At 37.5% G+C, this 16,007-nt stretch overlaps 1 protein-coding gene across 1 annotated transcript in view; it reads left to right on the top strand.

The window, feature by feature from the left end:
- The window catches only part of LOC140168537 (actin-related protein 2/3 complex subunit 3-like), a 50,508-nt gene extending 34,787 nt beyond the window's left edge, over positions 1-15,721 (top strand). The window contains 1 exon segment of the mRNA XM_072191938.1: positions 14,704-15,721. Within this exon segment, the coding sequence (XP_072048039.1) occupies positions 14,704-14,861 (158 nt within the window). The 3' untranslated portion in view covers positions 14,862-15,721.
- The last annotated feature ends 286 nt before the right edge of the window (positions 15,722-16,007 follow it).

Below are 16,007 nucleotides of genomic sequence, written 5' to 3'. Positions count from 1 at the left end.
CAAGCAGTAAGATGCAAAGTAGCTGCTGGCTATATTCCATGCTTTAACTTGATCCATGTGGATGTCGGATGCAGACGACAAGTTTCAATTTTTATTTTATTTTTTCAAAATTTTCAGAATTGTTAAGTTTCATGATCATATTTGGAATCGATATGAAAAATGCATTAAAATGAGTACAAACAAGCCTAGTATTGGTTCAGTAGTTCTTAAGATAGCTCTTGATATTTTGAGAAAATTTCTCAAAACTTGGGGCTTTTTTCCCTAAAAAGGGAACGATAACAAAGTTTGAAAAGGGCAAATACATATTTTCTGTACAAAATTATGTTCCCTAGGATAGGAAAGGAAGCTTTATTTTACCATGGAGGCCCAAACCAACCAAGGTGTTCTTCCTTGGGGCCCCCTGGATACGATAGCCCAGAAAACAATAAAACACTGGTCAATTTGATGAAGTGAGGTCCAGATTTGAAAGTTGCACTAACTTACAACAATAAAAAAGGTCATGTGTCTTATACTCGCCATCAAAAAAAGGTGGCGATCTTACGTTTTCCCAAATTGGACTCAAATTAATTGATACAATCTCTGCCAAGCAGCAAGAAGTTATTGCCATGCTTGTGGTCTCATTTCTTTTCCAAGCAGTTGTGACAAGTGATATATCCTTTTGAGAGCGCTCACCCGACAAGCAAGAGGTCTGGGGTTCAAGTCCCCGCGCAGGCAGGTATGTCCAGAGTTTTTACTCTGGTATATCTACCTATGATGCATGACATGTTTCCATTTGTAAATTCATGTTTAATTGTGCTAGTGTGCGATGCGTAATTCTTCTTTCCCCTGTAACCTAAGATACTCAAGTGCGACTTTACACTAAATTTGTCGTAGGACAAATGTGATGCGATCAAGCCAAATCAGTCGGAACTCGGAAATATTGATTTTGAGATATAGCCAAACAAATGAAATATTTCCTTTTGTTTCCCTTTGTTTTGGAAACTCTTGAATTACTCATATCTTTGGAACTGGTTGTTCAATTTCAGTTGGGTTTTCTGTAAAATGCAGCTTTGTAAATGCTTTTTACTAACTGAAACTGAAAATTTAATATTTCCGAGTTGCGACTGATTTTGCTTGATCGCGTCACATATATAAGTATGCTGTCCAACATGGAAATAGAAGTGAGAAACTGATTTGAAAACAAAGAACAAAGAAGGCCACTCTCAACAATTTAAAGACCCATTCAGTGATCCCAGCGCAATGTAAACAAATTAAAATTGTTTATAAATTGCTTAAAAGTGAAGGATAAGTCATTCAAATTGTCATTTGGTATTTTGAAATGACAAATTTGGCAAAAAACAAAGAAAACAGCAGTACTGATGAAGTTGGAAGCCCCATTCAAATACATGTAGCTAATATAAATACTGTCAGTATCTACATAACAGATTCATGTAAAATGCCTTATTTTGTCTTAAATACAAGGCTTTCGGCTGAACCACTCGCAGGCTATGTTAGCACATCTATGACAATGACAAAGGTACCAAAATCTGTGTTTTGATGATTTTTGCGATCGTCCGGATGAGCAAATCACTGAATGGGCCTTTAATTTACACTACTAGATTTGTCATTGATGGTCACATATGCTGTCCAACATGGAAAGAGAAGTGAGAAACATATGTGACCATCCACGACGAACCCAGTGTACACATTCAGAGATATGGAGCAACAAACCAAATAAAATTCAATAGAAAACAAATGGATTTTAAGGCAAAATATTGAATTTTGAGTACCAAGTTAACAACCAATTGTGACATGTGATATACCATTTTAAAGCTTGTTTAATGGAGATTTTAGCCAATTCAAAATCTAAGATACTCAAATGTGCAACTTTACACTGGTTTCGTCGTGGACGGTCACATATTTGATAACAAAGAAAAGGAGGCCACTCTCAAAATTGTAAGTGAACGATTTACTGCCAGCCTTTGGTCAAGAGAAAGGAAGTGTTCAATCCAATCTCAACTGAAAGCTTTAAAGCCATAATGTACGATCTTATAATATGAAATCAAACCTGATTTTTTTGCATATTTGTAATGTTTACACATGTCCCAACTTGCACCTAAATGGAATCGGCCAAATTTGTTGTCTTTGTAGGTCAACAGAGCAAAGTTTGACATATGTGACTCCTCGCCACAACTGAGCCCGGATGTCGCCAGTGCCACTATTGAGATATGCTCCATCGAACTTAACAATAAACAATAGGAAAGAAAGGATTTATTGACTGTTTTATTGATTTTTCACTACTTAAATGTCAAGTACTATAGACATGATATACATCATTTTAAAGCTAATTTCAAGCAGAATATTTTGGTTGAATATCTCAAAAATGATGATTGGCTACATCCGGGCTCAGTTGTGGCGAGGAGTCACATATTATCATAATTTTTAAATTATGATAATATGTCTTCCCATAGAACTGCATGTTTAAATGGCTAAAATAACTAGTGGGATTTCTTTCACATTACCTTGTTATTTCAACTTAAAATGGACAGCAACCCTTCCCGTCAGTTATTACTAATATTATTTCAACATTTTGAATAAAGAATAACAAAATTAAAATTTGACGGAAATGGTACATTAAGGCTTTTTAAAACATGTATTGTTTTTGGAAACCATATAATCAAAATAAATTAACAACTGGAAACAAAAGAATGTTAATTATGACTATAAATAGCTATGACTGACCCCCTGGTTAGATAGAGATGTGCCCATTGTCATGCAAATGATGTCCAGTTATAAAACGACTGTTATGAAATTGTTATGAAACGGTTGTTACATATCGTCATCCTGCTACGATCTGGGGGGTACCGTACTTACATATATAAGGTATTTTGTTTTAGGTAACAAAATCCCTAAAAATGGGCCCGATTTGAGAAAATTGGTCAAAAACTGTCAAATCAGCCGGTTTGTTTAGGTAAAAAATTCCCTAAATATGGATTAATAATTGCCTTTCTCACTTTTCTGCCAAATTGAGCTTTTTGCCTAAATCATGTCTCTATTTTCATGTGCACCTGCTGTAATAATGCCATTGACATTAACCAAGATCATATAAATTGATATTTTAGGGTGACTTAGACATTTTAACACCAGAATTTATAACTCTGCTGTTTGTCTGATGATTTTGCTGTGATTTTTGCCCAAGTCACTGGCCAAAGTCACTGATAATTCCTTTTAATTTGTTCCATTGTAATTTGTTCTTGTCCAAGGATGAGTGAATAAATATATTATGTTGTACTTTTTCTCAAAACTACAAAAAATGAGTTATTATCATCATATCAATTATCGTAGCAGGGTGATGATATGTTTGTTTTTCTGTTTGTTTGCTTTTGTTGTTGTTGTTAGCATTTTTGGGGAATATATTCCACTCGAGTTTGCTTTGGGTTAGCCCTACCACTGGGCCTTTTTAAACACGCTAAGCTCCAAGACATGCTATACTCCGGTAACTGCTATAGCTAGAGATCTAGATATAACACAGGTTTCGGAGGATTGCCACAGTCAAAAGGCCCTATGGTAGGGCTAGGTTTGGGTAGGGCCATCTTCTGCTTCTGCTATTAAGAGGAAGTGGGACCCATATTTGTGATGCCAATTTTCACACAAAAGTGGTCCATCCTAATTATACTAGAAGACCAAAAATGATTGAGGCCCATTTCCAGGGCACATCCTGTGTATCTCTTCGCACTTAGAAACCCAGGATTTAGTGGAGCAGAGATGTAAGTAGGGGAGAGCGGGGAGTGTTCGCCCTAGGGGCAGGTTCGCCCACCCCTTGTTTCTCAGCACTACGGCTATCAGGGAATTTGGTGATGGCAAAATTAGGTGACATAGGTCATTATAAACTTCTCATATTAGCCACGCGACATATAGGGACGTGTTCATCGAACTGCAGCCAAAACAAAAAAAATACACCAAAACGTAATTTTTTCTTGCATTTATAATGTTGTATTATCATTGATACATAAATACAGATGGTTTTAATGGAAATCTGTATTGGGAACATATGGGATTTGTCAAAGATTTAATGCAGTTATAATCTCCTTATTCGATTTGTGTTTTGCATACCCTGAAGAAAATACACAAATGCACAAGGGGCTCGTTAAGCCCTTTTGAGGATGGGGCATGTTAGCCCTATATCTTCCCGGGCGGACTTACCCCAAACTGGAGGGTGAACCTGCCCCATCAGCGTATTATGCAAAATATTGATAATTAAACCATTAAACAAGGTAAAACTACTGAAAAACATGGGTTTTTTTAAAGTTATGTGATATCGGTATTACTCATACCACAGTTTATGTCCTAATCCATTTCTCCCCGAAGTTGTAAACATGATACGTTTAAGCTCACTTTGGACCCCCACATTTTACCCTGACCCGACCCCTGCAACAAAATTAGTGACTCCCCAGAAGAGAATGAATGCCCTGTATACTCTTGCTAAATGTTTGCATTGAATATGTTATTGTTATGCAATGTTTAAACCTTTTTTGTGATTAGGGTGAACTTACCCCACCATCTGGGCGAACCTGCCCCAATATGGGGCAAGTTCGCCACTTTGCAAAACTTTTTTGTTTGCTCTATCCTGTTGCTATTGTAAGGCCAACATGTCTGGGATTGTGGCCGTATATAGCTAAGACATAAGGCTTTCACATGGGCTAATCAGGTCATCCCTAACCTTAAAATTGACATAGGTAGGCTGGTCAGAAAAAAATAGGGCGAACACTCCCCGCTCTCCCCTAGCCTTAATAAAAAAAATACGGAAAGTATTTTTTAACTAAGCATAGCGAGCAAAGCTCTCGCCCATCCCCCCCCGGGGCACCGGGGCCCACTTTAGGGATCCTGGTGGGGTCCAGAGGCAATGCCCTGGTGGGCGTCGTGGGGCAAATTATTTATGTAAAATACCAGATAAAATTTCAATAACAATTGATAAGAAATGTAAGGTGACATAATTATATAACATTGTCTGGCCTTTCCTATTCTTGATTCAAACTTGTGTCTATCCGAACTTCCGAAGCCACCTAGATGACATATAGCATTGTCTGGTCTCTTCTTGTCTTGATTCACGTCAGTATCCTTTGAAGCCACCAAGGAAGCCACATACTGTATGTTACTGCACGGTGCTGTGCAGAAGGTGGGGGTACTTGCATTGTGGCCACATACACATACTCGATTGAGCGATACTAGTGCTAGTCTTGAGCAGTGGCGGTGCCACGGGTGGGGGCATGGGGGGGGTAAATCCTCCAGTCAGAACTCTTGCCCCCCCCCCTGTTGCCCCCAGAAAAAAACCCAAATTACGCAAGTTTCTACTTTTGCGGTAATTTTGGTTGATTTTGCCCCCCCACCTGAAATTCCCTTTTTTCCCCTAATGCCCCCCCCCAAAAAAAATTCATGGCGCCGCCACTGGTCTTGAGACACCCACAAGGTGTATCAAATGCAAAAAAAAGTGACTCTCTCTCTAGGGATATCATTTTCCAAAAGTCTCTTTCAGTCCCGCTAGGGACATCAAATTCATGTCTTCTAGTCTCCACATGTGAGTTTTGTTGCCGATCCATGCTTGTCCTTGCAGGTTTTTCTCCGGGGGCTAATGGGATTGGACCAAGTGGGAATAATCCTTCTCCGGGTGATCCGGTTTTCCACCTGTACATCTAAAATCGGATCTCTTTCCATATCACTGTTCCGTAAAGTCCGGTTGGCATCCCTTGAATTTAGTAGCCTCTGAGCACTATTGGGCTTTGCCTGGTTTCATCCAAATGTTATAAATAAAATAAATATAAGGCAAAAAAAAAATGTTTGTTTCCTGTAGTAAGTCTAAAGTCAAATTTTTTTTAAATCCATGCCTTGAAATGAACAAAAAATTTTTTAATGCAAATTGGAATGGGAATTTACAGTGCGTTTCTCTGACACCCATAAAAAAACTTTTTTCATATTCAAAAATAATTTTATGATCCCCTTTCAACCTGCAAATTAAAAAAGGTATTTTTGTGTGATGTTTTCTCCGTTATTAGTTTTTCACTACACATGTTTGTGTAATGTGGAAATGTTTTCTCCAGTAGTGTTTTATATTAGTTTTTTGTGATTTTCTGTTTGTTTGTTTTTTCTCCTTTTTAAGCAAAAAAAATCAAATGCACAAAATAAGCTGTCAAAAGCGAAATACGCGCGAGCTATAGGAAACGAACTTTTTTTTTTTGCCTAAGAGATAGAGTCTTGAACAAGGCTAGCCTATTGTGTCTTCATTATGATCAACAGGTAATCAATGGTAAATGTCAGAAGCAATTATTCAAACATAATTGAAACTGAATTATGATTTTCTTAACCTGAATAATTTGAACCTTTTATCTAAGTACATATGTGACGTGATCAAGGGGAATGAGTCACATGTCGACCCTGGTCGAAAATGAGTTTTACATCTGTTTCTAAAGAGGACATTTAGAGCTTTCAAAAACTGAAAACCCCATGTTGATACGACTTTTCTTTGAGAAGTTACGTCACTTTATTAATCGCTGAAAACAATATAAAACAAAAGAATTTTAACAATTTCTTTGCCAATATCTCAAAATCAATATTAGCGACATCCGACTCATTTCCCTTGATCGTGTCACATATATGATGTCAAATGTGGGATCCTAATGATCAGCTAAGAGAAGATACACTTACTTCCCACAGTGCATTTCTTCCCTCTGCTCATTTGCTATTCAGTGCCAAGGATTCAGTGCAATGTGAGTTGATAGTGCTTAATAAGAAATACATCAATTGCAAGTTTTGGATATATGTTAATTGAGGGCTTTTTGTCACTATTGAAAGTATCAACCCATATTTTAGTGCTGAGGGTGGATGCTGGCAAAGGCTGGCTATTTGAGTCGGAGAGCAGCTTTGTGGACATTATAGAGTACTAGTATTGGTTTCAATTATTTTGAGAAACTTTTTATGGTGAAAACATCTTTAAGTACTGCTATTCGATTTGTAAGAAAAATAAAGTATATTTTGCCTTTTCAATAAATAAAAACAAGTGAGAATTTCCAAAGTAATGTTTGGATGAAATATGACTTCAAAAGTTTCACTCTCTCAGCCAAATTACAGTCAAAACATTTTGCACAAATCTTTGCACCTAAGTAAACTAATTGTAGTACTCTCTTTGAACTATAAATATTTTGACAAATTCCACTTGCCACTTTCCAAGTTTTAGCCGGAATTCAGGTTTTTTTGCATGCTTTTTCAGGTTTTTCTCACAGTGCAGGCCTTGCCGTTTGAGGCGAGCAATCGCTCTCGCTCGCCACCGCTCACCCAAACTTGATTTCTAGCAAGCGATTTTCCACTCGCCATAGGCACTAAAAATCACTCACTGGGAATCTCCCAAAATCAGCCATCGAATCAGCCAATTCAGCATTTAATCAATTCTGTGTCCCCTCCTAGCGGAGAAAGTCACAAATTTTTAGCGTGTTTCACGCGTATTTCAACACGAATACCGTTTTAAGACCGAAGCTCTACTTGATTATACCCAAATAAGTCGTATTTGTAAATTCAACCGCTCGCCTAGCATCGTGGTAGCGAGTGATTAACCACTCGCCTCTAAAATCTAGACGGCAATGCCTGCAGTGTCGGGTATTATGGGTGAAACTGAGTGGCATCTCTGCAAATTGTTATTAAAATGTTACTAAAAATACACTACAATTGTTTATATAATATCTGGCTTTTCACATCATGGTATTTTTATCATAGCTGGAAAAAAACATTTTAGATATTTTTAATCACAGCAGCTAAAGGGAGTATCCCATCATGCACTGCAGTCTATCTGCTTGCTCCATAGCAAATGTATACAAAATAAAAACAAGAGCCGCTTAGATATTAAGAGCTATGGATAGTTTCACAATACTTTAGAGATCATATTTTTTTCAAACAAAAGTCTAAGCTCCCCTGATATAAGTATAGTAATTGAGAGTTGAAGTGAGGGATTTTGTGTACACTTTCTATGGCATGTTCAGTTCTACTATGGTACTGCAGAGCATGATGGGATACACCTATCAGCTGCTGTGATTTTTAATACTTCCGTAACAGCTTGTGCTCTTGTTCAAGCTGCTGATAAAATGAAAGTTCAGGGGAAAAATGAATCAAATTTATGAAAAGTGCAAAGACATAAGCCAGTCATTGAATTGATATTCAAGGTTTTATTATGAATAAAATATTTATGTAATAACATAAGTTGATTGAAACAATATTTGCCAAATAGATGCATATTATTGCAATGAGCATTAAATACAAAAACAGAAGTGGTGTACTGTCGGTAACAACTCTCTCGACCAAAGGTTTCCTAGTCCGAGGGTTCGCTAGTTCAAAGGTTCCCTAGTCCGAACACGTAATTTACCATTCCATAGTCCAAATTCTGACAAATGTTTCGCCAGTCCGAATATCGGGTTCTCTAGTCCGAGGGTTCACTAGTCCGAATAATAAATAAGGCTTGCTAACCCTAACTTTAACTTTAACCCTAACCCTTATTCTATATGCGGACTATTGAACCTTCGGATTGGCGAACTTAATTTGGTTTTCGGACAAGCGACCCTTTGAACTAGAGAACCTTTGGACTAGCGACTCTTCCGACTAGAGAGAAGTCGGGGTACTGTGTAGGGTCAATTTTTCCGGTATTTTGAGCCGCGGGAACTTCTACCGGAAAAAATTAACCAAAAATTTGGTTACTAGTCAACACTCAGAAGGGCTATTACTTAGTCCGAAAATCCAATAACATAAGTTATAATATAAACCTTATAATCTTAAACTTCACCCTAATCTTATCTTATCAATGCCAAACTATCCTTATCCCTACCCTAATCCTAACCTAGAATCCCAGGGGGGGGTACTTAGTACAAATGACCATACGGGGACGTGTCGCAAATATGGGTAGCATTTTCAGCCTTTTGGTATATCAATGACCCCTATTTCTTAGCCAATTTTGGTATATGAATGGGTCCTTTTTTCAAAATGTTTTCAATTTTGGGAAAATTTGTAAGAACTATGACCATTTGGGTTAAATTTGGCTGAAAATTTTGACTTCTGGTACATCAATGGATCCAAATTTCTTGAAAAATTGGTATATTTATGGGTCCACTTTCAAATTCTCAATGCACACTCCTACCAAAATCAAACTTGAGTACACCACCCCCCAGCCTAAAATGCTCTAACTTGATCCATTCCGGACTAATGACCCTTCAGATTATGAGCGGTTTCAAAAATTTCTATGTGCCCATTCCTTTTCGCATGCTTTGGACTAAAATTTACCTAATTTTGGCCTGGTATTTCACCATGCATTGCATTATGGAAACGAGACAGCGGACTGACTTGGCAGTTTTTCCAATATTTAAATGCATACAGAATGAGCAGAATAAGACCTTGAACTTAAACAAATGATGGAATTTTTTTAAAAACTTAAGAAAATTCACAAGTCATTGATATTTGAAAAGCAGGTTTTTTTTTTTATTATTGTCTTCAGACAAATCTATTGATATGTTTGCATTGAAAACAAATATTAACTCTCTCCACGCGGGTGCCAACTAGCTTCAACTGCAGATGACAAGTTTCAAATTCTTTTTAAAAAAATTAAAACATTTCAGAATTGTACATTCAAATGACCATATTTGAAAAATACATTAAAATGAGTACAAACAAGCCTAGTATTGGTTCAGTGGTTCTTGAGATAGCTCTTGAAATTTTCTCAAAACTTGGAACTTTTTATGTTGAAGCCCATGACTAGGATGCAGAGCATTAAAACTTAGTATAATTATGATTCATGTGAGATTCTTTATGCAAGGTTCTTGATGTTTTTAAATGCGTAAAATATTTCAGAAATACAACAAGAAGTTGGTTCTAAATTATACACTATATAGTCAGTGGCAGCGCCATGGGGGGCATGAGGGGGAAAATGCCCCCAGTCAGAACTCTTTCGCCCTGTTGCCCCCAGTAATAACCCAAAATTACAAACATTTCACCTTGTGGTAATTTTGTGCAAAATTTGTTGATTTTGCCCCCCCTGAAATTCATTTTCCCCATCAAAAACAAAAAAAAAAAAATTCCTAGTGCCGCCACTGTATATAGTCATGTTCAGACTGCCTTACCATCAATGATAACTAATATTAGTATAATTATGATTCATGTGAGATTCTTTATGCGAGGTTTTTTAGATGTTTTTAAATGCGTAAAATATTTCAGAAATACAGCAACAAGTTGGTTCTAAATTATTCACTATATAGTCAGTGGCAGCGCCATGGGGGCATGAGGGGGAAAATGCCCCCAGTCAGAACTCTTTCGCCCTGTTTCCCCCAGTAAAAACCCAAAATTACAAAAATTTCACCTTGTGGTAATTTTGTGCAAACAACAAATTTCCCCCCCCCCCCCCCCCCCCCCCCCGAAATTCATTTTTCCTCCTCAATGCCCCCAGAAAAAAATTCCTGGTGCCGCCACTGTATATAGTCATGTTCAGACTGCCTTACCATCAATGATAACTAATCATCGATGGTAACTTTTAATCCTCTTATCAACGACGAGTGTCCACACAGCGACTTACCATCGATGATAACTAATCATCGATGGTAACTTATAATCCTCTTATCAACGACGAGTGTCCACACAGCGAATTACCATCGATGATAACTAATCATCGATGGTAACTTATAATCCTCTTATCAACGACGAGTGTCCACACAGCGACTTACCATCAATAATGTTAGAAGTCAGTGGCTTGCTCGTTAATAAAAACAGGAAGTGGACAGTATACTGCTGGGAAAATTTATGAAACATTGATGTTATATGATGTTTCATTTATTTTCATGTCTATGGTAATCCATGCGAATATTGCGAAGAAGTTTCTTGCAGAGGAGGTGGCCAGAAGGGCTAGATTCTAACGGTATTTTCAGCCGAGAATGTTCCCGTTTGTTATGGGTTTTACCATTTCTTGGTGAAAATTCACAGGCCTATAAATCATGTACTGCTAAAGCTTACTGAAAAATGCTGAAATCCAGAAGAAAAATCTTCCAGGAGGGGGTGTGGTTTTCAGACAGAAAAGCCAATTGCAATGCTACTTGTCCTTTTTATTGCTCTCTACTTAGTCACTTAATACATTAACAAATAATGATTATATTCTTGTGTCTGGTTGTCAAGGAGATGAGGTATTAAATGTAGTAGATAATGTATCAAATTAATTTTGTTTTGAAATTTTAAAAATATATAGCTGCATTTGTACAGTAGTTGTCGCTATTTTTGTTCTTTGAAAGACATCAAAGCCATCACTTTTGTAACAAAATAGCAAGTTGTTTGCAGAATAATTAATACTTGTCAACCAGCGAGGTTGTGTATTTTATATTAAGGGTGTAAGCAGCAACATTCAACTGGGTGAGGGTGATCATTAGCCCTACTTTAGGCTCTCTTGCTTTAGTATAGACCATTTGACATATGACGTCATTGCCCGGCAGTATGCGCACAAATTATGTTTACATTGTTCTTTGCCCTGCAGTGTGCGTACGCATCATAGTTTGCTCAGGGTACAGGCAGGCCCACCACATTTCATATAATACAAGAAAGCCATTGAACAGTGAAGCAGTTCGTTCAAGCATGTCAACAGACCAGTCCCTCGCCTTTGTTGATAAACAATGATGTCAAGTGGTCTGTGGGTCTATACTATCCAGAGAGGTTGCATCAACATGTGTTGCGCTGTGTACTCGTTAAGTCTGTAGCCACAGACTGGGATAAAGTGATCATATCTGGCGGGGGGCGCGGAGTGGTTGAAATTGGCCCAAACTAGTAGAGCCTGATTTCTCAAAAATAAAGATTTCCGAACTGTAATTGAGACATGCTTTGTCTAGTGAACTGAAATTTAGGCCAAATTTTTGGTTGTAGAGTTATGAAAATTCAATTTTCTTCTCCAAATTTTGGCTAAAGAGTTATAATTTTGGAAGTTTTACTCAATAGGAGCTTAAATGGACAGAAAGGGGACCTCGTCAGTCCAGAACACAGTCAATACTGAACCCATGTCAGTCAGAAAACCCTGCTGGAAGGCCTGAAAAATGGACCCTTGACTGTAGCACATGGAAGCCCTGAAAAATGGACCCTTGACTGCAGCACATACCTATACCACTCGATGTTAGGCTTGTACTGCCAATGCCACCACCATGAAAATGGTTTATACTCACAGAATAAAACATCTCATGGGTTGGTTGACAGTAAAGGATACTGTAAAAAAATGTTTCCCTTTGTTTCTTTTCCACTGTGCACATGCATCGGTGCCAGTGCTTTTATTTTTATAAGAAAACAAAAGAACAATTAAGAAGAATCACAAAAATCATTAAAGATCACAAAGAATTACAAACGCAGCAAAAGTGTTACTACCATTTTTTACATTCACAGTATATGTGTATGGGTCGTTCATAAAAGACCCCCATTGAAAATCTACAGTGGTAGGGTATTTTAAAAGAAATCCTAAAACTAAACAATATATCAAGAATATTACTCAAAGAATCATGTTATCTGAAACCAGTCTTTAAAAATTGAACAGGATACAGTACATACCAAAAGAAATACTAAAAATCGAACCTCCCATACTTGAAATGGGCAGAAAGTTTTCCCTTTTTTTGGCAATAAAATACTTAGGCTCTCTGTTCTTTTTAATAAAAGCCTTACAAGGCAAAATTAAGCTTCTTTTTTTTAAATTTGTAAACATAAATATAGTATTTATAAAGCATCTTTTACTGTGCAGAATGAACTTTACTAACATTGGACAGTTTCTAATATTTATAATAAATTAATTAAGATGAGCCTTATGCAATAATGTCACCCCTGACATTTTGCTTATTGGGTCAGATATGGTAGTTTTAAAATCCGTACACCCCAATGGAAGACCCCAGGTGGAAGACATGACCTTAATTTCCCACACATGAAGTGTGAATTTCAAATGGATGACTCCATTTGAAATCTATACCCCGTGTAGGAGATTACGGTCAAAATCTTTTGTACGGGGTGTATGTTTTTTAACAGGAATGGCCTCAGTTCACAGTATTGTCATATTATGTGCAAAATTGTCATCATAGGTTAATTTTATACTGATCTTGCAAGTGAACTTTGATAATCTATTTTTTATCAGACTAAAACCTAAATTAGTTTATGAGGATGCCTTTGTTGAAATCTGGGTTGAAGTTGAATTGGCACTTTTGCAAAGAGAGTAAAGATGGATGTTATTAACTCGATTATTGCAGAAGCGCATAATGCTTTTTTCCCACATTGAATAATTGCAACATGAAATCGAAATTTATGGTACTCTGTGCCATATATCTTAGTTTGAAGAAATATGTAGCCGTATAGGTGATACCGCACGTTTTTGGTGAGGTCGCCGATCACCCGACCTTGATTTCCCCGCAGCCAATCAGAAGCATGCAGTGCTATGATATTGCAAAGAAGGGGAGCAAAATTAAACTCCCAGTTGAAATCACACAACAAGGATTCAGGTAACCCCATTTGAAATACATGTTCCCTGTGTGGGAGATTAAGGTCATATCCATAGGGGGTAAAAGAAGTTAGTTGTGTCTGCGTCGGTCCATAGGGGGTATATGGATTTCAGCTGGAATAGCCCAACGACCAGCAATCAATCTCACACTGATTCAATTTGGGCTTAAATTTCATTGTGACCTGGGGCATTATGGACAACAGTGCCGCCGAGAGCCATTACGGGCCCGGGGGTAAAATGAATGCCAGGGCCCCCTTTTTATATGGCCCCTGAGGTATCTTTTTCTTTGCTTTTATGGGTCCCTTAAGGGATGTTTCTTTTTATGGGTAACGCACCCCCTTAACCCACCTTGTCGGCGGCACTGGTGTTGGCCAAGTAGAATCGGCTTAAAGAACGATAGTTTGATGGTTTGTTTTTTCGTTGTGGCAATCCACAGCATTTTCTGCAACAACAGAAACTTATGGGGAAGAAGAACAAAGTCATGCACAAATATAATCATATGAATGGAAAATCACAGCGGAGAAGCAGAAATCACTGCGGAGAATTTGGCTTTGAATTCCAACACAAATCTGTGAATCAATTCATGCAAAAGGATTCTTGCAAAACATCAACAGCATGAATCCATGTAGATTCATGTAAAAAGCACCGAGTTGAGTTTTAGCAGAAAATTTGAACATTTTTGCACTGTTTCCCAAGCCATTATAATGTGTGCCAAAAATTGACTGCCCCTGCTTTTTGATGTGCCAAAAATTAACTTGCCCCCTTATTGCACATTCCCTAAGCATAATGTACTACAAATAAATCAGGGGATGAGATTATTTGGCTATTCCATTTAAAATGCACACTACCCCTGTGGAAGTTTTTGGAAATATCTTCCACAGGGGGAGTATGTATTTCAAATGTAATCAGGGTTAATCATTATGAAACCCATACTCCCCCTGTATTATGCCTTTACCGATATCTTCCACAACTGGAGTGAGTATTTCAAATGGAAGTTACCCAATTGTCTATTCTATTTGAAACTCATACTCCCTCTGTGGAAGAATATAGCTGGGAAAATATGGCTTAGGAAACAGTGCAGAAGATATTTCCAAAATCTTCCACAGGGGTAGTGTGGATTTTAAATGGAATAGCTCATTGCAGTGTAGAAGTTAAAAACACAAACCCATAACTTTCTCTCCGTTTTCTCGTTTTCTTTCCAGACCAAATGAGATCCTATCTACAGCAGATCCGTCAAGAAACCGGAGCAAGAATGGTTGCCAAGGTGTTTGACCCACAGACAGACAAACCAAGCAAATGGTGGCTGTGCTTCGTCAAGAGGAAGTTCATGGACAAAAGTCTGGCTGCATTTGGACAGTAAAGGATACAATAAATAGACAACTTCTATAAATCCCGGAAGCCTTTGGTAAACTATTTGTCATTGTAGTGAATGTGTCATACCTTGGTTTGCACACCTGTTAGCAACTCATTGACTTTGTGTTGTGATCATTTTGATCGTGGTTCCAAACACAGTGTGCACCAGTTGACCTGGCAATAATCAATTGTGATGTCACACTATGACGGCGAATAGATGAGGTGATTTGCATTTTGGTACCCCTCTGTTGGTCTGAGTTAAAAACCTGTCAAGCAAAGATCCTATAGTCAACCTAGAAGAATTTTTTTTTCTTTTGCATTAATTTTGGTACAAATAATACCAAAAATGTTGTCAAATTGCTTACAGGTGCTATGAGCTACATGATATCCCACAATTTAAACTACAAAGGTTGTGCAAGTTTGTTTCTGAAAAGATTTTATGTGGGCTGTGATAGATTTTGCCCTGTTTGAAACAACAGAGATTGCCCTGAATGTAAACACATGAAGTCATAGGTCAACTCATCTATAAGTATATCAAGCTGATGCTCATTTGTGATCGTTACTGTGCAGGTCAAAGTGCGAAGCGACATTCGCATTAATGTTCGCATTGTTTACAAAGGATTCTGGGAATTTCGAAAAGATCTATTGAAAGTGTGGTGGAAGAAGTGCTAATGTAGAATAGCTGCCCTGAACACTGTGTCTGAGAAGTGATAACAGTGTCAAAGTTTGGTCACAATATCAACTGTATAGTACCAGAAGTGGGTAAGTGCAGTAGCTGCCATGTGTAGATGCCATTATAGCTGAGTATAATATGCTGTTTGAAATTATTGCTAAATGGTCACAGGGCAGCTATTTGCACTTACCCACTTCTAGCACTGAGCAGTCGATATATCTTTAACAGTGTATAAAATTTAATTACAAACATCCTAACATAGCTTCAAACAAATTTTGATAATTTTGATCTACTTAAGCTGATTTAATTGATGAAAACAAAAATATGTGAACCAAAAATAGACAAGGCAGCTATTTGAGCACTTCTTCCTCTGCTATTTTCATTTATATTATTAACATACCAACTAGTCTACCCTAAACACGAAACGCGCGTATCGCGCCTACCCACAGAAAATACCCGTTTTACGCGTTTTTATTATTA

The sequence above is a fragment of the Amphiura filiformis genome, chromosome 13, assembly GCF_039555335.1.
Source record: "Amphiura filiformis chromosome 13, Afil_fr2py, whole genome shotgun sequence".
Taxonomy (NCBI): domain Eukaryota; kingdom Metazoa; phylum Echinodermata; class Ophiuroidea; order Amphilepidida; family Amphiuridae; genus Amphiura; species Amphiura filiformis.
Note: the sequence above shows the minus strand (reverse complement) of the source record. Positions and strands in the feature narration are given on the sequence as shown.